The sequence below is a fragment of the Equus asinus genome, chromosome 2 (genome assembly GCF_041296235.1).
Source record: "Equus asinus isolate D_3611 breed Donkey chromosome 2, EquAss-T2T_v2, whole genome shotgun sequence".
NCBI lineage: Eukaryota > Metazoa > Chordata > Mammalia > Perissodactyla > Equidae > Equus > Equus asinus.
In genome coordinates this window covers 120,865,409-120,888,428 of record NC_091791.1, presented here as the reverse complement: position 1 = coordinate 120,888,428, position 23,020 = coordinate 120,865,409, and the positions used below count along the sequence as shown (strand labels likewise).

Here is a 23,020-nt window from a genome sequence, read left to right as displayed (position 1 = left end):
GCCATCTGTCCTATAACATCTCACTACTCCCCACTCACTGGAGTGCACTAACTCCAAGGACAGATACAAGAGAACAATCAGAAACTTGAGAGAAATCACGAGATGACCTTGAATGTTCAACAACTTATAGCCACTGAAAAAGAACAAGAGTTACAAATCAAATTTGTCCCAAAAGCAGGTAAACTTTTTAGACATCTAGGGATTAAGAGCAAATCAGTAAACAAAACTTGAATACTGTTGGAGTTCTGGTTGAATGTGGAGAACAGAACCCAGCACGATAATGGCTGACAACAGGGTAGCACTGTGGACCTGGCACTTCTCTCAGCAATTTGCACTGATTAACTTATTTAATTCTCACAACTCCCCTGTAATAACAGATACTATCATCCGCATTTTAAGATGAGGAAACTGAGGCATGGAAGTCACATACATATACTCTGCTCCTCAAACTCTAATAAAATAAATAGTAACAGAATTTTTAAAGAAGAAAACACACAAAAACAAGAACAGGTAAGGAGATGATAGCAACATGTTATGGAAGCCAGAAAGCAGAAGATAACTAATAACTGATAGAGCACCTTTAAGAAAGCTGAATCCCATATCAGCGCTGATTAAAGATTAGAAAGTGGCTCAGTTTGCAGAACACAATGCTCCAAAGATACAAAGTACCTCTGGAAGTAGGGTGAAGGGGAGACTGAAAACAAAGCCTGGCTGAAAATCCATTCAATAAGCAATGAGACCCCAGATCCCTGACCAGTTCTAGACATCTGAGTGACTTTTCCCCCTCCCACAGCGAACTGGAGGACTCTGAGCCAGCTGAGTATGTTGGTGCTACACAAAAATAGGGGGCTGGGGTAAGGCATACGTCTATGACATTAACTCCCTGGTTCCCACCAACTCCCAGGATGCCGGCAGCCAAGCAGCAGACGTTGCTGGGAATCTGACCAGCCTGATTTTCAGAAGGCAGCCAGGGATCACCAAGAAAAGCACCAAAACAAACAGAAAAAAGCAAAGCCTCTGTTTGCTCCATGTAGACAGAGGAAAACTTCAAAACAGATAAATCACCATCCCACAAAAACAATAAAAACCACCATTAATATCCTCAGAGAGACAATGGTAAAATACCAGAGCAATCAAAGCAGCCAGAACTTGGGAGAATCTGGAGAAAAAGGAAGCACTCTGAGGTTAGGCCAACATTCACCTCTACATTTTCCCTTGAGGCAAGTGCCAATTCCAGAGCAGAGAGTAAGGATGGACATAAAAGCCAGCAAAAAGTGGTGACTTGGGGCTTGTGGAAGTTTCGCTAGACTCGGTAAAAAAAAAAAAAAAAATGCTGGAATTTTGGGCTGCCTAAGCAATTGGGACAAAATGGACCAGGACTCCAGAAAGGACGGAACTGAAGAGACATGAGGCTAAATTTCTGTGTGCTATTCCCCTTAAGGCATTCGTGGGGACAGAAGCCGTACATACGTACATCAGAGGAGCCAAGTGGAAGGCCTGGTAAGGAGGCCAGAGGGCTCAGCAAAAGGCCCACAGTCTCAGGGTGCTGAGACAGACACTGGCTTTCACAGCTCGCTGAGGTGGAGGGTCCAAGTAAACATTCCAGGCTATCAGTTGAGAGCGAGAAAGGCTAGGACCAAAAATAAAGGAAAAATGCAAAGTGGCCCCAACAAAGCTTTAAACAACACTTCACGTTGAAGGCTGCTGTACTCTTACCTGCCAGAAGAAACTTAAGCTCTCTGAAGTAAAAACAATCACTTAGAGCCTTTATACTTTTTAATATACTATGTCCAACATTCAATCAAAACTGCCAAAATACAAAACTAAATGACTGAAAACAAAAGAAAAAACAGATCATAGAAACAGGCCCACAAATAATCCTGATATTGAAGTTTGCAAAAACTTTAAAATAACTAAGACTCTCCAGGGACCTGCTGCACGATACCATGCATGTGGCTGACAATACTGTACTGTACATATGCAAACTGCTGGGAGTGTGAACTACATGTTATGTGTTTTCTGCTACAACAAAAAAATAAAATATCAAAAAACAAAAGTAAGCTCTTGGAAATGAAAAATATAATAGCAGAAATAAAAACTCAAGGGCTTGAAGATAAAACTGAGGAAATATCCCAGAAGGTAGAGCAAAAAGGCAAAATGGTAAAAATATGAGGAAAAAGTAGGTAAGAAAATTCACGGTCTAGTTCAGGAGGTCCAATCAATAGAAGAAGAATTTCACAAAGAGAAAACAGAGAAGAATATCAAAGGAGTAATTCACAATTCTAGAGTAAGGCATGAATTTTCAAGTTAAAAAGATCCATTAAGTAGCTAGCACAATGGATAAAAACTGACCCATATCTAGGCATGTCAGTGGGAAATGTCAGACAATGACAGCAAAGAGGACACCCTAAAGGTTTCCAAAGACAAAAGATCAGTCATGTATAAAAGATGAAAAATCGACTGTGTGTGATTTCTCAGCAGCAATATTGGAAGTAAGAAGACAAGTGATCACAGTAGATTAAAGACATTTTGATATATACAAGGTCTCAAAAAGTCTCATCTCTTCTGTGCCTTTCTTGTCTCCTACAAGAGTGGCTCCACCAAATGAAGGAGTCAACCCAAGAGACAAGAGATCCAAGAAGAAACAGAAAGTGAAGTAGATCCCCCAGGATACTGATGAGGAAAATCCAGGATGACAACTGTGTGGGCAGCCTCAAGATACCAGTCTAGACTGAGGCCAAACTATGCTCTCGGAGAGAGATCTATAAGAGATGAGACTGTAAGAACACCTAAGCTGTGTGAAATTACTGAGAGCAGAATTAGACCACTGGGGAAGAGCTTCAAGATGGACTGATAAATCCATAGAAAACTAAGCAAACAAGATAATTAGTAGTTCATGAAAAATATAAGTCAAACAAGAAAGGAAAAGTAATCATAATGTATTATATGTCTAAGCCGAGAATAAACGTAGTGATAATAATGTAAACAAGTCATTTAAACAAAACTAAATAGATTCAACAGGTAACAGATATAATAGATAATGCCTAAAGCCAAGAAGTAGTATCAGTATAAACACATTTAGAGACACGTCATTAAAGAGCAAAAGAAACAAGGGGTTAGGAGCTGGCAGAGGAGAACAACTTATTTTTCATAATAAGCCATGTAGAACAATTTGCCTCTTTAGATGCACATAAAATTTGGATTAAAACAAAAACTAAACTAAAAAGTAAAATATTGTAAGACTAATAATAAAGCTTTTCTTTTTTCTTACCTGGATCCCCTAGTTTGTGAGACATTTCATTTACAGTCTCAATCTCCTCTTCTTTTGGAGCATGAATGACCATAACTGTAGATCCTAGAATACTTAGCAAACATCCAATTTTCCCATGAAGATTAAGTCTTTCATTTAGAAAGTATGAAGAAAGAATGGCACTAAAATGGGGGGAAGGTGGAGAACATTAAAATAATCAGCTATTTTTCTCATTTTAAATATTAAAACAACTCAGAATTTAAATTACTGAAAACTAAAACAATGAGCTTATAAAGATTCTTTAGCCAAGCTAAAGAAAATGCACAATCATAAAGTGAAAGTTTCTAAGAGAACCATCTGCTTCATCATACAAAAACCAGTATAGTCACCATCTCTCTACTGTAGGAAATCAATATGAAATTTAGAATAAATGGAACTGTGGTACAAATTTATATCCTAATTAAGAATCTACATCCAAACCAATGCTTAAAATTTGCTCAACTTTAATTTATCCCTACTGGTTGATGTATCCTTCTTACATGTTCATTTAATTCTATATAATTTGCCTATTAATTAAATTATCATTTCAATATTTCATAGCTAGTTTTATCCAAGTCTTAAAAAAAATAAAGTATAAACCTATAAACATAATGGCAAAATATAGAGAAAATTAAGGGTAAAAGACAAGTACCAAAATATATCTTTATATAGTATATATAATATAATATAGTATCTTGAAAAATTGCATAATTTACATATAATATTGTTTTTATACATGCTATCTTGAAAAAACAATACCTACCTAGCAATCAACTTGGGAATAGTAACCAAAATCCAGACTTTAGTCTGGGCTTAGCTTTTGGGCTAATCATTGAAATACCGGAAATAGGATTAAGTCTTGGACTGCTCGTTCCAAACAAGGACCCCAAGCCAGTCTTCAGGGGCACATAACCCTGCCCCAATGCGTGATTTTCTGTAGTACAGTAATCTATTCAGCACCAACCCCCACCTACCAAATGTACATGTGTCAAATGATAAATGTGACAAGTATAACTTTGGAATTAAAAAAATTGAAATCAAAGCAGAACTAGTGCTGGCTCTGAATACAAGACAACACACAAGGGCATTTTCTGCACAAAGTGACAGTTTGCCCATGCACAGAAGATAACTTTTTAAAAGCAAATTACTACACAGCATTAGAAAAAAAGTTCTCAAGGTTGTTTAAATGTAAATGATTCTGAACATGTGTAATTAGATGGTACTGAACACTCTTTAGGGACTACAACACTGCCCGCTGTTTCGACACATGAAGCACAGTCCCTTACCTTACTAGGACGCTGAGAGCTCCTAATGGAGTCACTAGGGTGGCTGGTGCAAAGGCATATGCAGCAAAGTTGGCCACTTCGCCCGCTCCCACTGGGAGATGGACAACAAAAGAAAACTCTCAGATAGGAACGTATCTACTCAAAATGGAAATGCCTACATTTTATTTACATATTTTTATATAGTATTTCAACTGTATTTAGTAATTTCCATATTTTCTCCATTCATAAGGGTTCTCCTATAAATTATCAACATTAGAAGAGTCCAAACCAATTAAAAACAATTTATGCTTACTTTTTTTAAAATAAGAAATGTTAGTAGATACTTATATCCTATGATAACAAGCACAAATCAATTAAAAGCAGCTAAAACTGATGTGAAAGCACTTTTCTCCAGTATTTTTCTCTGGCTTTTTTAAAAAACCCAACACTTATATTCAAAAGATATCCTTGGGTACCTACTATGTGCCAGATGCTGTTCTAGGATCAGGATATACAGTAAGGAACAAAACAGATACTGCTTTCCTAAAACTTACATTTTAGTGGGGAAAACAGACAAAATACCTGTGTCAAGGGTTTAAACATATTGTCTAGAAAAACAAAGCAAGGGAAAGGAATAGAGTGCTTGCTGGTGAGGGCAGGATCACGGTGCCAGGCAAGGGCGCTCTGAGGGAAACTGACCAGTCTGATATGAAGTGATGGATGTACCTGCAGCTATGTGTGGGGAGAACCCCAAGCAGGGAGAACAGCAAAGACAATGCCTGGCTTGTCTGAGCCTCAAGGAAGGTAGGGTGGCTCCAGCAGAGCAAGAAAGGGGGAGAGTGGCCGGGGAGTCAGAAGCAGCCAGGGTCACGTGGTACAGGACCTTTGTGAGTCCTGATAAGGATTTCCTCTGAATTGAAAAAGTCACTGGGGAATCTTATGCAGAGGAGGGACATGATCTCATAAAAGGATCACTCACCTCCTGTTTTGACAAGTTTCACTTAGCAGTGTATGGGAGCTCCCTTTGTCCCACCCTCTTCCCAACACTGGGCACTGTTAGATTTAAATGTTTGCTACTGTGTTACCAGGAAACAGGATTATTTTATCATGCTTTCAATTTGCATTTCCCCTTTACATGTGTTTACTGGCTAAGTGAAATCTTTCAGTGAAGCAGCTGTTCAAGTTTTTCCCCCATTTTTCTATTAGGCTGTTTTCTCTTATTGATTTGAGGTAATTCTTTATATATTTTGGACATGAATCTTTTGTAGGTTAAAAACATTGTAATTATTTTTTTTATACTCCGTGATTTGCCTTTTCATTCTCTTAAACTTTTGACCCAAAAGTAGTTCTTAATTTTGATGTCAAGTTTTAAAATATTTTCCTTCATGGTTAGTGCTTCATACAACTTGGATAAGAAGTCTTTCTGGAAATTCTTTATCCTAGTCCTTTAGTGTTCGCTTTTCACATTCAAGCTTATGAACCATCTGGAGCCGATCTTTATGTATGGAATGAGGTCAGAATCCAATTTTATTCTTATCCATATGGATTGTTACAGCAATATTTACTGAAAAGCACATTTCCTTACTTCAATGCCACCTATGTCATAAATATACTGTCCATGGGTCTGTTTCAGGGTTCCCCATTCTATTCTATTGGTCTGTGTACCTATCTTGGCACAATATCATACTGACTTGAATTAGCGTTAACTTCATAATAAGTCATGATATCCAGTAGCACAAATCCTTTCACCACTTCATCTTAAAGAGTATCTTTGCTTTTCTTGGACTTCTGTATTTTCATACAAATATTAAAATCAACTTATTATGTACCACATAAGCACCTAGGGTTTTAAATGGAATAGCATTTAACCTGTAAGAGAAACGACAACTTTACAATAATGAATTTTTTTTTCTTTAAAGATAGGCCCTGAGCTAACATCTGTTACCAATCTTTTTTTCTTCTTCTCCCCAAAGCCCCCAGTACATAGTTCTATATTCTAGTTGTAGGTGGTGCTATGCAGGACGCCACCTTAGCATGGCTTGATGAGCGGTGCTGGGTCCACGCCCAGGATCTGAACTGGCGAAACCCGGACCGCTGAAGCAGAGCATGTGAACTTAACCACTCGGCCACAGGGCCACCCCATATAACGAATCTTTCAATCCATGAAAATGATATAGCCCTCAATTTTTCTTTTTCTCAGAAATATTTTCGTTTTCTGGGAATCTTTCCCATCTTTATAACTAATTCCCGTTTTTAAAAACTCTATGCAGATGGTAACATCTTAACATTTCATTTTGTTTGCTGATGATATAGAGAAACAAAGTTAAGTTTTGTATGCCGAGTTTTGTCTGTATCCAACCATCTTGCTAAATTTTAATTTTATAATTTGTCTGTATATTTTCACAATTATATAACCAGCAAATAACAACAGTTTATATATTCCTTTCTAATCCTCTATTTTCCCCCTGTGCATTACCCTATTGGCTAGAAATTCCAGTAAACTACTGAAAGAGTGATGAGAGGTCATTTGCTTATTCCCAGTTTCAAAAAGAAAGCCTTCAGTATTTCCCCATTTTGGTGTTTATTCTGTGATCGTTCGAATTTTTTTGTCTTAGAAATCCTTTATCATATTAAGGAAATTCACTTAAATTACTAATCTGAAATGGTTTCTTTTTAGTCATGAATAGTTGCTGAATTTTACTGAAATTATATAATTTTTCTCCTTCAATATGTTAACGTGGTAAATTACAGTGATTGGTTTTCCAAAATTATGCCAACTTTGCATCCCTGGAATAAATCTAGCTTGCCCATGATGTATAATTTTTTTAGGATTTTTACACATATGTTCATGAATGAGACTAGACTATTTTTCCTTTCTTATTCTATGCCAGTCAGCTTTTGGTATTAAGATTATGCTAGCCTTTTTAAGAAGATCAGAGGAATGCATACCCTTTTTTCTATAATTAGAAAGTTTCTTAAGATTGCAATTATTTCTTCTTTAAATGACTTTGGAACTTGCTAATGAAACCATCTGGGCCCAGGGTTTAATATATGCAAAGGTTTTAAAACTATAGATTTAACTGTATTGTTAGAGAAGTATTCCAGTTTTCTATTTCCTTGTCTTTTTTTTTTTTTGAGGAAGATTAGCCCTGAGCTAACATCCCTGCACATCTTCCTCTACGTTATATGTGGGATGTCTACCACAGCATGGCTTTGCCAAGTGGTGCCATGTCCGCACCCGGGATCCGAACCGGAGAACCCTGGGCCGCCAAAGCGGAACGGGCAAACTTAAGTGCTGCGCCACTGGGCTGGCCCCATCCTTGTCAATTTTGATAAATTTCATTGTTCTAGAAATTTGTCGATTTTATCTCTGTTCTTGTATTTACTGGAATAAAACTGTTCATAACATCATGGTAATATCTACAAAACCCTAGTTATATCACTTAGCTATACCACCTTCACCTTTTCGTGATCAGTTTCAATGAAAGGTTCATCAATTTCATCATTCTGACCATAGACACAAATGTTGGCTTTTTAATGCCCTTTGTTTTCTATTTAATAATTCTAGCTCTTCTCTTTATTTGCTTCCCTTTAAATTTGGGGGTTTATTTTGCCATTCTTTTCTTTTTTGAATTAGATGCCTCGCGTTTCTTATTTTCAATTACATTTATTTGAAACCATAAATTTTACTCTAATTACTTCAATTATATTCCACAAGCTATGATATTTTGTATTTGGCATCAACGTATTAAAATACTTTTTAATTTAAGCATATTTTAAAAATATTTTCTAATTTCCATTCTGACTTCTTGAACCATGGGTTACATACTATTTCTGTATTTCCACACATCTCTCTGTCCATATGCACTTGAAAAGAATGTAGATCTGAAGTTGAGTTTAGTGACATGTGCCCACTAAGTTAAGTTGTTAAATTTGCTGTTCAAATTTTCTATAGCTTTAAGTTTTACTCTGCTTGCCCTATCAAGTGCTAGGAGTGTTGGAGTAGAACCTCACCACATGATTTTCAATTTATCTGTTATTCCTTGCTGTTCTGTCAACTGCTCCTTTGCATATTTCAAGGCTATATTATTAAAGTTAGAACTGTTAAAGCTCCCTGATGAGTTGAACCTTTGATTTTTAAGAAATAATCAGCTATCTCTAGCACTGTTTGTTGCTTTGAATATATTTTGCCTAGTATCAATAAGAGAAATCTCAACTTTCTTCAGGAATGTTTTTCTGTCCTTCTCTTTCAGCCCTTCTCTATCCTTATGGTTTATATGTGCATCTTGTAAACAGAATGCAGTTGGTTTTTGTTGTTTCTTTTTATCATTCCAGTCCAATGCACTTTGCCTTTTAACTGGGGCATTTCACTTAAGGTATTATTGATATACCTGGATTTAAACATACTATCCATCTTCAAAGATTTTTCTTTTTAAATGTTTAAAGGTCAGTAATGAAATACTTCAAATAGTCAGAAAAACAAAATGTCAATAACAGTTATATATAAACAACCCAGACATAACAAATGTAACCATTTCCCCAAATGTTTTTTTGTTTTTTTAAATATTTTATTTTTCTTTTTTTCTCCCCAAAGCCCCCTGGTACATAGTTGTATACTTTTAGTTGTGGGTCCTCCTAGTTGCGGCATGTGGGACGCCACCTCAGCATGGCTTGATGCCTTGTCTGCGCCCAGGATCCGAACCAGTGAAACCCTGGGCTGCCAAAGTGGAGCACGCAAACTTAACCACTCGGCCACAGGGCCAGCCCCCCAAATGTGTTTTGATCTTTTCTTTTTAAAGTAAATGTGTTTTCTTTCTGCTAATATTTTAACAAATAACAAGCATCATGACATCTCACTCCTAACACACATTATCTTAACATACATTATCTTGAAAAATAAGGATACTTACAACTTAAGCTCAAAACCATTATCATATCTAACAAAATTAACAACAAATCCCTAATACCATCTAATGAGCAATTCATATTAACAGTTACCCTATAATCCTCAAAATGTCTTATAGATGGTCTGTTCCTTCTAGAATTCATCAAAGAATTTGTCTGCAACTTCTCAAATACCTTTTTATCTAGGATAGTCTCCCAGTCCTATTTATCCATGACATTGACTTCTTAAAAAGAAAAAACAAACTGGGAGACAGTCTCACTTTCTGGATTTTGCCTGGTTACTTCCATTTTCTTATGTGTCATCTGTCCTGTATATTCTGTCTTTCCTCATCCTTCTTACTTTGAAACTTTTTCTTATTATTCTATTCTTTCCTCCATTAATTATGAAGTTATACACTCCTATCTTTTACTGAATTACTCTTGTAAAAGTAACTCAAGTTATCTTTGTAACATGTATCCTTAACCTGCAACTCTAATGTTAATGTTTTGGCTTTATTCTCCTTCTAGACAATGCCAGAACCAAAAAATACTTTAATCCATTTTCTCCCTGCCAATTTATTTGTCATCACTTTTTGTGTGTATTATAATGTTATGTATGGACATTTTAAGTCCACTGAACCACTTTATTTTTTATCAAGATTCACTTGGATGCACTCTATACATATTCACCCCTTTCTCTTTCTGCATCTCTAATATTCCATCTGGATAGATTTCTTTGTGCTAACAGAATACCTTGTTAAATTTGCACAGTACACTTCTATCATCGGTTTGTCCAAAACATGTTTAGTTTTATTCTTAAAGAATATTTTCACTGAGTAGAGAATTCTTCTGCCAGCCATTTTTTTTTAAAGATTTTATTTTTCCGTTTTCTCCCCAAAGCCCCACGGTACACAGTTGTGTATTTTTAGTTGTGGGTCCTTCCAGTTGTGGCATGTGGGACGCCGCCTCAGCATGGTCAGATGAGCGGTGCCATGTCTGCCCCCAGGATCCAAACCAGTGAAACCCTGGGCTGCGGAAGTGGAATGCGCGAACTCAACCACTCCGCCACAGGGCCGGCCCCGTGCCAGCCACTTTTTTCAGCACTTTGGAGATGTATTTCCACTGTATATTTCACTATATATTATACTGTTTTTTAGTATTGAAATATTGTTGAAAACTCAGCTGTCAATCTGTCACCCCTTTGAGGGTATTTTTCCCCTCTGACTCCTTTTAAGATACTGTCTTTGGTTTTCATCAGTTTTACTACAATGTGCATAGGTCCAGTTTTCTCTTTACAGATTCTGAGTAGGTCTTGTTAGACTTCTTGAATCTGTAGTTTGATAACTTTGGACAGTTCTGGAAAGACCTCAGCCATTTTTTCCAAACATTGCTTCTCCTCCATTCTCTTTGTCCCTTCTTATCCTAAGACCCCAAGTATTCACTGAATCCTCTAAATTCCATAACACTCTTATCTATATTCTCCATCCTTTTGTCTCTGCTTCATTTTAGATGATTTCTTCCAAACTATCACCAGTTCACTAAGGCTCTGTTCAGCCATGCCTTAATCTACTGTTAAACCAATTCACTCCATTTTGTTATTGCACTTTTCAATTCCATAATTTATTTTTAGTTCTTCTGCAAATCTGCAATGCCACTGGAGTTCCCAGTTTATTGCTAGAACTACAGTTCTTTATAGTAAGCACGGTTTTTTTATGGTCTTGATACTTCCAATATCTGGAGAGCCTGTGGGTCAGTTTCTATCTATTGTTTTTGCTAAATTTTCTTAATCTCATCTGCCTTTTTTTTCCTGGACATTTTCCTTTTAAAATTACATAGAGAAACAGTTTAAGGTCAGGAGGATATTATATCCTCAAGAGAAAACTTGTTTTCTTCTGCTAGATGCCAGAGAGCCCCAGTGGTTCAGGACCAAGGCTAGAGATGACCTAGTCCTCAGGAATGACCAGGGATTGCATAGTCTCCACCTCAATCCCAAGGTGCAGCCTTTCTAGAGTACCAGAATGGTTCCTATTCTGGGCAGCACCTGACTCTCACTCACATTAATCTAGTTCAAAGGTTCACTTTCTCTCTCAGCTGTCTGCTCTGGAGTCTGCAATTACCTCTAGGGCAGAAGTGTCTCCAGCTTGTCCTTCTGAGCTCTACATCTTTTCCTGATCTTGCCTTGGTAATTCTTCACTATTGTGTTGGCTTTTTGATGCTTTTAAGAAGATGCTTTTTATATCCTGTCCAGCCTTTTAACTTGTTTTTAGCAAATCTTATCAGTTCTATCTTCAAAACACATCCAGAATTCTACCACTTCTCACCACATTCACTGCAACCATCCTGGTCCATGTCACCACCACCTCTTCCCTGATTATTGCCATAGCTTCCTACCTGGTTTCTGATTCTGCCCCTATGTAGTCTTTATGCCTCAACATAGCAGTCTGAGCAATCCTATTAAAACCTACGTCAGGTCATGTCACCCCTTCACTCAAAAGTCTCCAATGACTTCCCATCAAACACAAAAGTCCAAATCCTTTCTATGACCTACAAAGCCCCACATGATCGAGGCCCTCATTACTTCTCTGAACTTATCCCCTGCTACTTCCCCCAACATTCACTCCCTTACTATTCTTGCCTCTTTAATGTTCCTGAGGTTTTAGTAATCCAATGCTGTCTAACAAAGCACCCCAAATTTGACAGCTTAAAACAGCAAAAGCCATGTTTTCTGTTGGTCAGGACTTCGTGTTTTCTCATAGTTTCTGTTGCTAAAGGCTTCAGGAAGGGATCAGTAGGTACTTCTTAGAGTTCTTCAAGAAATTGCAGTCAAGATATAATCTGGGATGCAGTCATCTGAAGGCTGGACTGGAGCTGGAGGAGCCATGTCCAAGGTAGCTCAGTCAAATGACCAGCAAGTCGGTACTGGTTGGAGCCTGGGGACCTCTCTTCAGGTTGCCTGAGTGTCCTCACGGCACAGCAGCTGGCTTCCCTCAGAGTGAGTGATCCAAGCAATCAAGACAAAACCACAATGCCTCTGATGACTTAGCCTCGGAAGTCACACATCATCACTTCTGCTGTAGTCTTTGGTCACACTGGACCAGCCCTAATTCAGTGTGAGAGGGAATTATACAAAGGTGTGAATACCAGAGGGCAACAATCTTTGTGGCCTGTCTTGGAGGATGCCTATCACACTTCAATAGGCCAGGCATGGTCCCACCTCACGGCCTTCACATTTATTGTTTCCTCCTGCTTAGAAGATTCTTCCCCTGAATATCCATATGGCCTGCTCCCTCACTTCCTTTACATCTTTTACTCAAATATTATCTTCTCAGTGAGGCCTGCCCTGGCCCCGCATCTAAAATTTAAACCTATCTATCCTTCATTTTATTACATCCCTTCCCTACTTTGCTCCTAGCAAATGTTAGTATTTATCACTAACACATACACAGTCTAATGTATTCATCTTATTTATTGTCTTCCATCTGGAATAAGTCTCAGGTGGATGAGGATTTTTCTGTTTGTTTATTTGACTAGCTTATCTCCAGCACCAAGAACAATACTGGCTTACCAGAAATGACCAATAAATATTTGTTGGATGAATAGTCAAATCAGTCTCTTTGTTATTTCACCCACTTTGAAGCTTAGAAAGAATATTTACATAATTTACTTCTCAATATTTTGAAGGCTCAGTGTCTTAAGGATCATTTTTTCTATGTACTTTTTTAAAAGTAATCATCAAAATAAACATGGACAGTCTTATCAAATGAATACCTCCTTTCCAATTTGGAATGAAAATCAATGGAGTGGCAGTAATCAAAACCAGGCTATTTTCTATGATCTTTCACTTTCAAAATGACCTTCTTAAGCTGTGCAGAATTTTTAAAAACACATAGGTATATCAGACATTTTAATCAGACAGGTAAAACAAAGTTTTCTCATTTAAATTAAATGAGCTATTAAACTGCTAAATGACTTTTACCAGGCTTAAATTTTACATATTTTGAGTTTGTTCACAAAAACAACAGGATTTATGTAAAGTTTTAAGATTTGCTAGTAATGAGGCTGTTAGTATATGCAAATATTTCAATATACAGCTATAATATTTTCTTCAAATGTTCTCTATACATACTTGATAGCAGTCCAGCCCACCACAACCATTCTTTAAGATATGCATGGCCACCTTGACCTGTGAATGAAAAAATATTTCACTTGTTTGGAAGATTATCAGACTCCTATAAATTTATGACAACTATTAGTAATGACAGATTTTAAAATATCTCATTTGTTGACTATTACCACTTTGAATAAAGGTTTCGTCATGACTGTTATAAGGGAATTTTTTAGATAAAATTTTTACAATTAACTTAAAAAAGGGATGTGACGATCAGGTTAAAAATGTTTAGGTTTGTACTATACGGTTGAGTGAAGGAATTAAATTAATCCTTATATTCAGATCATACTTCATTCTTTTGTCTCACGAACTCAGCTTCAATAAACAAAGTAAAGAAAATGAACCAATAAGAAGTAGCCCAACTTCAAATGAATTAGTCTGAAAGTGGAGAAGCCATTTAGGTATGAATTAGCCCCACTTATGAGGTAGTAACTTTGGAGAAGAGGGTCCTGTACTAAACAGATACAAAAAGATTGAACACTGCTCACAGTCTACGGCTCCTGGGATGCTCATCCTGCTTTTTTACTTGACTTTCTTCCCAACCAAACTAATAAAATCAGGAAGTAACCAGTACTTAAGCTATTGTCCAAAAAAAAGGCCAATGTGAATGAACCTTTTGACAAGCATGTCCACCATGAACAATAAGAATACCTGCCTTAGGACCAAGAATGAGGAATATACTTATTCAAGCAGTATATGCCAATACTTTCTCCTCTGTCCATTAAACTCCAGTAGAGACTATTGTTTCAAGGTTGCTTGATTAGGTTTGGCCATAGAGATGGCAGGAAAAAGAAAGAAGGTGGTATTGTTTTACTGCCAAAGCAGGTCTTCCTATGAGAAGCAGGTCTAGAACTGAAGCAGAGGCTGAATGATGGAACATGACCCAAATGAAACATAATGCTGGGAGGTGAATGCACCAGACACAGTCGGGGTTCAATCAAATCAAGTATCCCCGCAGGGTCTCATGACTTCTCAGCAGTTTCTGGGGAAACAAGTTACACTACCCTTGAGAAGTTCACTGAACTGAGCATTCTTCAACCCAGGGAAGCCCTCTCTTACCTTCCTGCTAATTTGAGATCATCAAGAAAAATGTCAAAGATAAAGGTCAAACTTCTACAATCATAGACAAAAGATCCTAGCCTTCAATAAGATTCTGATTCTATTCACAGACCCTTATTTCTCTGCAGACATATCAAAATTTAAAGAAACAGCTGGAGGTTAATTGGGCATTGGTCCCTATTCTCATTTTGATAATAACTGTAGGACTGATTTATTTATTAACTAACATTTTGACATTTCCTTTTTCTCATTACAAAACCGATGTTTGATTCCCTATAAACATTTAGAACTCTTGCAAAGTTCAACTTTTGAATATACTCACTAGGAATGAAGATGTGACCTCATAAAGCAAAGAACCTGAGTACATGAGCACACACTGATGTCATTTCAAAGTCACACAGGACATACCTACCTGCTCTCATGGAGCCTTTTCTGGCAAGTCGCAGAAGGCCTTTTTTTTTCAAAATGAAACTCCCTCCAATGAAAATGCTGGAGCTCATAGCCAATCCCAGACCAATATAAAAGTCATATTTTCCATGCCCCTGGCTCATTTCGTTTGTTACTTAAGAAGTTCTTGTGAATCACATTGATCACAGAACAGAGAAACTGCTGGTAATGGAGGCAGGATGATGCAGTCTTCAAATCTAAACAATGCAAAACAAAATGACATTTTCATAGCATGATCATGATAGCTCATATGCAATTCAAAATTTTACTCCAATTCTCTTCTCATACGGGAATAATACTTCCTTTATTACTACTATTGATAATATATTTACTATTTATATTTAACTCTAATTATATTTCTTACAATTATACTAAAAGGTGGGATCATGATATAAAACCATACTTAAAAACTGAACTCACAGAAACAGAGAACAGATTGGTGGTTTACCAGAGGCAGGGGGTTGGGGGTGAGGCAAATGGGTGAAGGTGATCAAAAGGTACAAACTTGCAATTATAAGATAAGTTCTGGGGATGTAATGTACAGCACAGTTGACTACAGGTAGCAATACTATATTGTATATTTGAAAGTGGATAAGTGGGTACACATTAAAAGTTCTGATCAGAAGAAAAAAATTTGTAACTATGTGAGTGATGGATGTTAACTAAACTTACTATGGTAAAATCATTTCACAATATATACATATATATAATCATTACATTGCACATCCTAAATAATACAATGCTGCCTGTCAATGATAAGTGAATAAAACTGGAAAACAAAGAATAACACTGTATTTAAATTGATTTTATGAGCTTTGGTTTCATATTTAAAAAATGTTTCAACCATGCAAATGGATTGGAAGAATAAACATAGTTAAAATGTCCATAAAAGGAACAATCCAACAAGAAGATATAACTCTTGTAAATATCTATGCACCCAACATAGAAGCACCTAAATATATAAAGCAATTATTAACACACATAAAAGGAGAAATAGACAGTAACACAATAATAGTAGGGGACTTTAACAATCCACTTAGACCAATCATCCAAACAGAAGATCAATAAGGAAATACTGGCCTTAAACAACACATTTGACCAGATGGACTTAGTGGATATATATAGAACATTCCATTCAAAAACCAAAGAATAGGGGCTGGCCCCGTGGCCGAGTGGTTAAGTTCGCGTGCTCTGCTGCAGGTGGCCCAGTGTTTCGTTGGTTCGAATCCTGGGTGCGGACATGGCACTGCTCATCAAACCACGCTGAGGCAGCATCCCACATGCCACAACTAGAAGGACCCACAACGAAGAATATACAACTATGTACTGGGGGGCTTTGTGGAGAAAAAGGAAAATAAATAAATAAATAAAATCTTTAAAAAAAACAAAACAAAACAAAGAATACACATTCTTTTCAAATGCACATGGAACATTCTCCAGGACTGACCACACAGTAGGCCACAAAACAAGTCTCAATAAATTTAAGAAGATCAAAATAATACCAGGCATCTTTTCTGACCACAGAGGTATGAAACTAGAAATCAACTACATGAAGAAAACCAGAAAAGCCACAAAAATGTGGAGATTAAACAAAATGCTACTGAACAATGACTGGGTTAATGAAGAAATCAAAGAAGAAATCAAAAAATTCCTGGAGACAAATGAAAATGAAAATACAACATGCCAAAATCTATGGGATACAGCAAAAGTGGTTCTAAGAGGGAAGTTTATAGCAATTCAGGCCTACCTCAACAAAGAAGAAAAATCCCAAATAAACAATCTAACAGCACATTTAAAGGTACTGGAAAAACAAGAACAAACAAAATCCAAAATCAGCAGAAGGAAGGAAAGTAATAAAAATTAGAGCAGAAATAAACGAAATAGAGACTAAAAAAAAAAATAGAAAAAATTAATGAAACCAAGACCTGGTTCTTTGAAAAGATAAACAAAATTGAAAAACTCTTAGCTAAACTCACCAAGAAAAAAAGAGGGAAGGCTCAAAGAAAGAGGGGAAATTACAGCGGACACCTCAGAAATACAAAAGATAATAAGAGAATACTATGAAAAGCTATACGCCCACAAATTGGATAACCTAGAAGAAATGGATAAATTCTTAGAAACATACAACCTTCCAAAACTGGACCAAGAAGAAGTAGAGAATTTGAATAGACAAATCACCAGTAAGGAGATCGAAATAGCAATCAAAAACCTCCCAAAAAATCAAAGTCCAGGACCAGATGGCTTCCCTGGTGAATTCTACCAAACATTCGAAGAAGATTTAATACCTATCCTTCTCAAACTCTTCCAAAAAAGTGAAGAGGAGGGGAGGCTTCCTAACTCCTTCTATGAAGCAAACATTATCCTGATACCAAAACCAGACAAGGACAACACAAAAAAAGAAAATTACAGGCCAATATCACTGATGAACATCGATGCAAAAATCCTCAACAAAATACTAGCAAATCGAATACAACAATACATTAAAAAGATCATACATCATGATCAAGTGGGTTTCATTCCAGGGATGCAAGGATGGTTCAACATCCACAAATTTCAATGGCATTCTTCACGGAAAGAGAACAAAGAATCCTAAAATTCACATGGGGCAACAAAAGACCCCTAACAGCTAAAGCAATCCTGAGAAAAAGAACAAAGCTGGAGGCATTACATTCCCTGACTTCAAAATATACTACAAAGCTAGTAATCAAAACAGCATGCTACTGGTACAAAAACAGCCACACAGATCAACAGACAGAATTGAAAGTCCAAAAATAAAACCACACATCTATGGACAGCTAATCTTTGACAAAGGAGCTAAAAACATACAATGGAGAAAGGAAATTCTCTTCAATAAATGGTGTTGGGAAAACTGGACAGCCACATGCAAAAGAATGAAAGCAGATTATCTTTCACCATACACAAAAATTAACTCAAAATGGATCAAAGACCATAAAACTCCTAGATGAAAATATAGGCAGTAAACTCATTGACATAGGTCTTAGAATGATCTTTTTGAATACCATGTCTACTCAAACAAGGGAAACAAAAGAAAAAATAAACAAGTGGGATTTCATCAGACTAAAGAGCTTCTGCAAAGGAAAGGAAACCAGGATCAAAACAAAAAGATAACCAACCAACTGAGAGAAAATATTTGCAAATCACATATCCAACAAGTGGTTAATCTCCATAACATATAAAGAACTCACACAACTCAACCATAGAAAAATAAACAGTCCAATCAAAAAATGGGCAGAAGATATGAACAGACATTTTTCCAAAGAAGATATACAGATGTCCAATAGATACACAAAGATGTTCAACATCACTAATCATGGGGAAAATGCGAATCAAAACTATACTAAGATACCACCTTATACCCATTAGAATGGCTATAATCACCAAGACAAAAAATAACAAATGTTGGAGAGGCTGCGGAGAAAAGGGAAGCCTCATACGCTGCTGGTGGGAATACAAACTGGTGCAGCCACTATGGAAATCAGTATGGAGATTTCTCAAAAAATTAAAAATAGAAATACCATATGACCCAGCTATCCCACTACTCGGTATTTATCCAAAGAACTTGAAATCGACAATTCAGAGAGACTTATGCACCCCTATATTCACTGCAGCATTATTCACAATAACTAAGACATGGAAGCAACTCAAGTGCCCATCTACTGATGACTGGATAAAGAAGTGGTATATATACACACCATGGAATACTACTCAGCCATAAAAAAAGACAAAATCATGCCGTTTGCAACAACACGGATGGATCTTGAGGGTACTATGTTAAGTGAAATAAGCCAGACAGAGAAAGACAAGAACCATATGATTTCACACATATATGGAAGACAAACACACAAAGAGAACAGTTTAGTGGTTACCCAGGGGGTAAGGGTTTGGGAGGGTGGCACAAGGGGCAAAGAGGCACATTTATATGGTGACTGACAAATAATAATATATAATTGAAATTTCACAATGTTATAAACTATTATGACCTCAATTAAAAAAATCTTTCTAGTCTTAGATCATGGCCCATAGCAACAAAAGTTTGCTGATAAGAAAAATAATTTGATAGAATGAAAATCAGCCACAAAAATTTACAAATCTAGGGGCCGGCTCAGTGGCACAGCACTTAGGTTCGCACATTCCACTTTGGTGGCCCAGAGTTTGCCAGTTCAGATCCCAGGTGCGGACCTATGCACTGCTTATCAAGCCATGCTGTGGCAGGCGTCCCACATATAAAACAGAGGAAGTGGACATGGATGTTAGCTCAGGGCCAATCTTCCTCAGCAAAAAGAGGAGGATTGGCAGCAGATGTTAGCTTGGGCTAATCTTCCTCAAAAAAAAAAAAAATTTACAAATCTAGTTTACAAATACAATTATCAGTTTCACAAACATGTCCTTTCTGAATAATCTATACAGAGAAACTCAAAACGTTCTCATCCATACATTTTCTTCTCAGAAATCTATGTAGATGTAAGCATATAGTAATTTATTTCTTACTTGGGGGTGAATAGGAAGAAGGCAGATTTCACATTACTTTGTTAGCAAAGGATGAGGATTCTAGCAGACAGATGTTTGGCAGGGTACAGATGTGGTACTGATGTAATTTTTAGAGAACACGAGGGCCACGCACCTAGAGGGCTCAAGCCATAAGACCAGACAGGAAGCAGAAGCTTACCAAAGACTGAAAATTTTTTTCCATGTGGTCAACTCATGAACTCTGCTGAGAAAAAAACATTCTTCAGCAACAAGATTTATGATTGGTTAAACTAACTGCCAGTCCAATTTTCTGGTATGTCTTGTGATTTTTAGTCTCACAGTTTAACTACTGAGTCCCAGAATTAATCTGCAATTGAGTCAGGATCCTCCCTCACGCATTAACCCTCGCTGACTAGCCAAGTTTTTCCTTTCGCCAGGTTGTGAGACTCTGGCCTTTAACAAAAGCAACTTAATTTCCTATCTACCTAGCCCCTCAATTACTTTATCCATCCACTCCAACAGTATTTACTGACATATGCTGTGCGCACTAAGCACTATGCTAAGCTCTCTGCATAGAATGGTGATAGCTTTTAGTGTTCAGTGGGGAGACAGACAAGAGACAATTAAATAAGGGGTGATGATGTACTGTAATAACGGTAAACGGTATTATCACACTGAGCTGACATTCCAAATAAAAGGAAAGGGTCAGTGTTTTGATTTGCCTGTTGAGTTACATTACGGTCCCCAGAACACTCCCATGAGAATAGTCTTCTCTACCCCGATAATTTGGGGCATGGCCATGTGCTTGTTTTCGACAACGGGAAGTGGGTGTAAGTGACAGGGTGCCAGTTCCAAGTCTAGACCTAAGATGACCCTCACAGTTCTGCTTGTCCCTTTGCATTCTGCCATCACTCTGTGAAAAGCAAAACAGACAGACCAGAGTCACCGCCGCTGACCCATAGACCTGTGAGCATGATCATAAAATGACTATAGCTTATTGCTACGTGCCGCTGAGACGGCTAAGTTATATACCTGAACAGGCTTACTACAGGTAACTATAAAATTCCCATCAGATTTTTTTAAAACCAAAACATGCCTGCAGAAAATGGGGATCCCTGTTAAAAGATGAGTGCTAGGCACACAGGGGTTCACTGTATTATTCTCTCTACTTTTGTGTATATTTGGACATTTCCATATTAAGGTTTTTAAAACACATTCTGCAGTGCTCAAGAGCTGTAGGGATACCAGGACAGAAACCACTAGCAAGTTCCCAAAGCAAGGTCATATCATAATCTAGGCCAAGATAATACTGAAACATGGAAAGAAGATAAGACACTGAAGTCAGGGATGTCCTCTGAATTTTTCTAAGTATCAGTCACATACAACATGCATAAGATTAGCTGTCTGTCTGAAACCTTTTCAGAACTGATCTGTCTCATAAGGGATCTGGAAAAGTATCCCCAGTCCTCCCAATACCACTCGTGAAGCAAGTTATGTGTTGAGAAAAGTCCTGTAACAATCAGTTTCTATAGCTCCCAGTTTTTCACTCTACAGCCCCCGTGTGACCCTGCATGGTGTGCGGTGTCCTCCTCCCCAGACTGAGTATATGTGCCTAATAAACTGCCCATGCTCTCATCTACCCAGTGTCTGGTATCATAGGGGGAAAATTCCACCCCTACCAACACGGTGACTAGAATAAAGCATTATAACAGAATCTTATTCATTTATCCTAAGGTCACTGAAAGTTCACTGTTCCTAACTTTACTATACCTATATATGAACTTTCTCCATATTTATTTTATGTAAAGTTTCACGATACTATTTAAAATCTATTTCTCTCTTTTTTATTTACTGTGGAAAATTTCAAACACACAAAAGTATACAGAGAAGGCCTTTTCTGACTAGTTTGATCAATCTTACACATGTGGCTAGAGAGCTGCACCCCTCCTGCCTACTTCATTTCCCAATACAGGATAGTGGCTCCCTTAAAATAAGTGGCATCGCTGCCCAGACACACCATGGCCTTCCTGTCCTCCTACCTACTATTTACAGCCTGCTCTTCACTCAAGGCCAGGTCACACTTCAAGCTGTGCTACAAAGAGTTCTCCAACAGCTCAAGTCCACAGGCATTTTTCTCTCCTTTGCACTTATTTTACTTATTGTTGGCCTTATTAAATTTAATTCTCAATGATTATTCTATCTTTGAAGATAAACTCTAAGTTCCCTAAAGACAATGACTTTGGATCTTTGTGGTGGTTTAGACACAAAAGGCACTCATTTATAGTGGCAAATTTGATTTATAGACCTTTCTAGAATCCAGGTTATTTGTTTTGTTTATTCACTCATGGAATTACCAGCGTGTGCAGCAGAGAAGGGGAGGAAGAAAGGCAAGCAACATACAATTTGCAAGCTGTCAAATTATAAAGCAGCCTTCAGTCACTAAACTAAGTAAATGTATTATCTCATTTGACTTACAGTTTGAAATAGGACATCAATGTGGATGTCCTGAAAGGAATGAGCTGCTTTGCTATTCTCAGACCTGATAATTCTGCTCCCACTCTCTGTAAAGGTCAATCACAGTTGGGAAACCCTGAAACAGAGATTATTTTTTATTTCTTAAGCATTAACTATGAGGCAGGACCAGGTTTAAAGACAGCTAAACAAGAAAACTTGCTAAGTTTCACTTCAACTAGGTTCTCAAACCAGAGACAAGCTCCAGGTGGCAATCTGTCCATCTCACCTCTCAGAGAAAATCTGGTGGAAGGTTCCACTTCCCCAGCCACTGGCTGTTACTGTTATTTACATGTGGCCATCTGTTCAACAAACATAAGCTGAGTAGATATTATGTGCCAGATACTGCAGTTTTAAAGACGATCAAAAGTCCCCATCCTCAAAGATTCCACAGCTGAGCAAAGTGAAAATTCTGAAAATAACCTATTCAAATTTTAAACACAATTTAAAAAACTTTTAGAATTTCTAGCTTGTTCTTTCTAAATTTTAACGTAAGTTTCACAACTGACTTTACTAATATTTACAAATACTTATAATGTTAACTTTTGTTAATGCAAGTAGGTCAAAACGAAATGAATACATCTCAAAGAAAATAAAATTATAAACTTGGTCCACCGTCTTCTAAAATGCGGAAAACAGACAATTTAAGGAACAGGAAAACATGAACTAGCATTCTAACATCTGGGAGGAAAGCCTAAATTAAGATTTGCTTTGCAGAATGGCTAACAGTAGGCAACACAATAACCAAAGTTAGCTAACTTCAAAAATTATACCAACTACAAGAGATTTACAGCTTTAAACTTTTGTCATTTCACTCTCAGCACTTTTGACATTTCATTTTCACAAAAGCTTGAAAAGATATGTGATAAGGGCCCCAAGATGAGAAAATAGGCACAGACATGTTAAGTA

General features: G+C 37.2%; 1 protein-coding gene across 4 annotated transcripts in view; it reads right to left on the bottom strand.

Annotated features, from left to right (window-relative positions):
* Positions 1 to 23,020, bottom strand: part of NIPA2 (NIPA magnesium transporter 2) — a 38,975-nt gene that overhangs the window by 2,702 nt on the left and 13,253 nt on the right. For 3 of the 4 annotated variants that reach the window (XM_070497155.1, XM_014829912.3, XM_070497152.1), the window contains exons 2-5: positions 15,078 to 15,309; positions 13,565 to 13,621; positions 4,576 to 4,666; positions 3,272 to 3,432 (exon numbers count right to left, since the gene is read on the bottom strand). In XM_070497155.1, coding sequence (XP_070353256.1) covers positions 3,272 to 3,432; positions 4,576 to 4,666; positions 13,565 to 13,621; positions 15,078 to 15,216 — 448 coding nt within the window. In that variant the 5' untranslated portion in view covers positions 15,217 to 15,309. Of the gene's footprint in view, positions 1 to 3,271; positions 3,433 to 4,575; positions 4,667 to 13,564; positions 13,622 to 15,077; positions 15,310 to 22,075; positions 22,191 to 23,020 lie in introns of all 4 variants that reach the window. The other variant, XM_044763491.2, reaches the window with a different exon arrangement.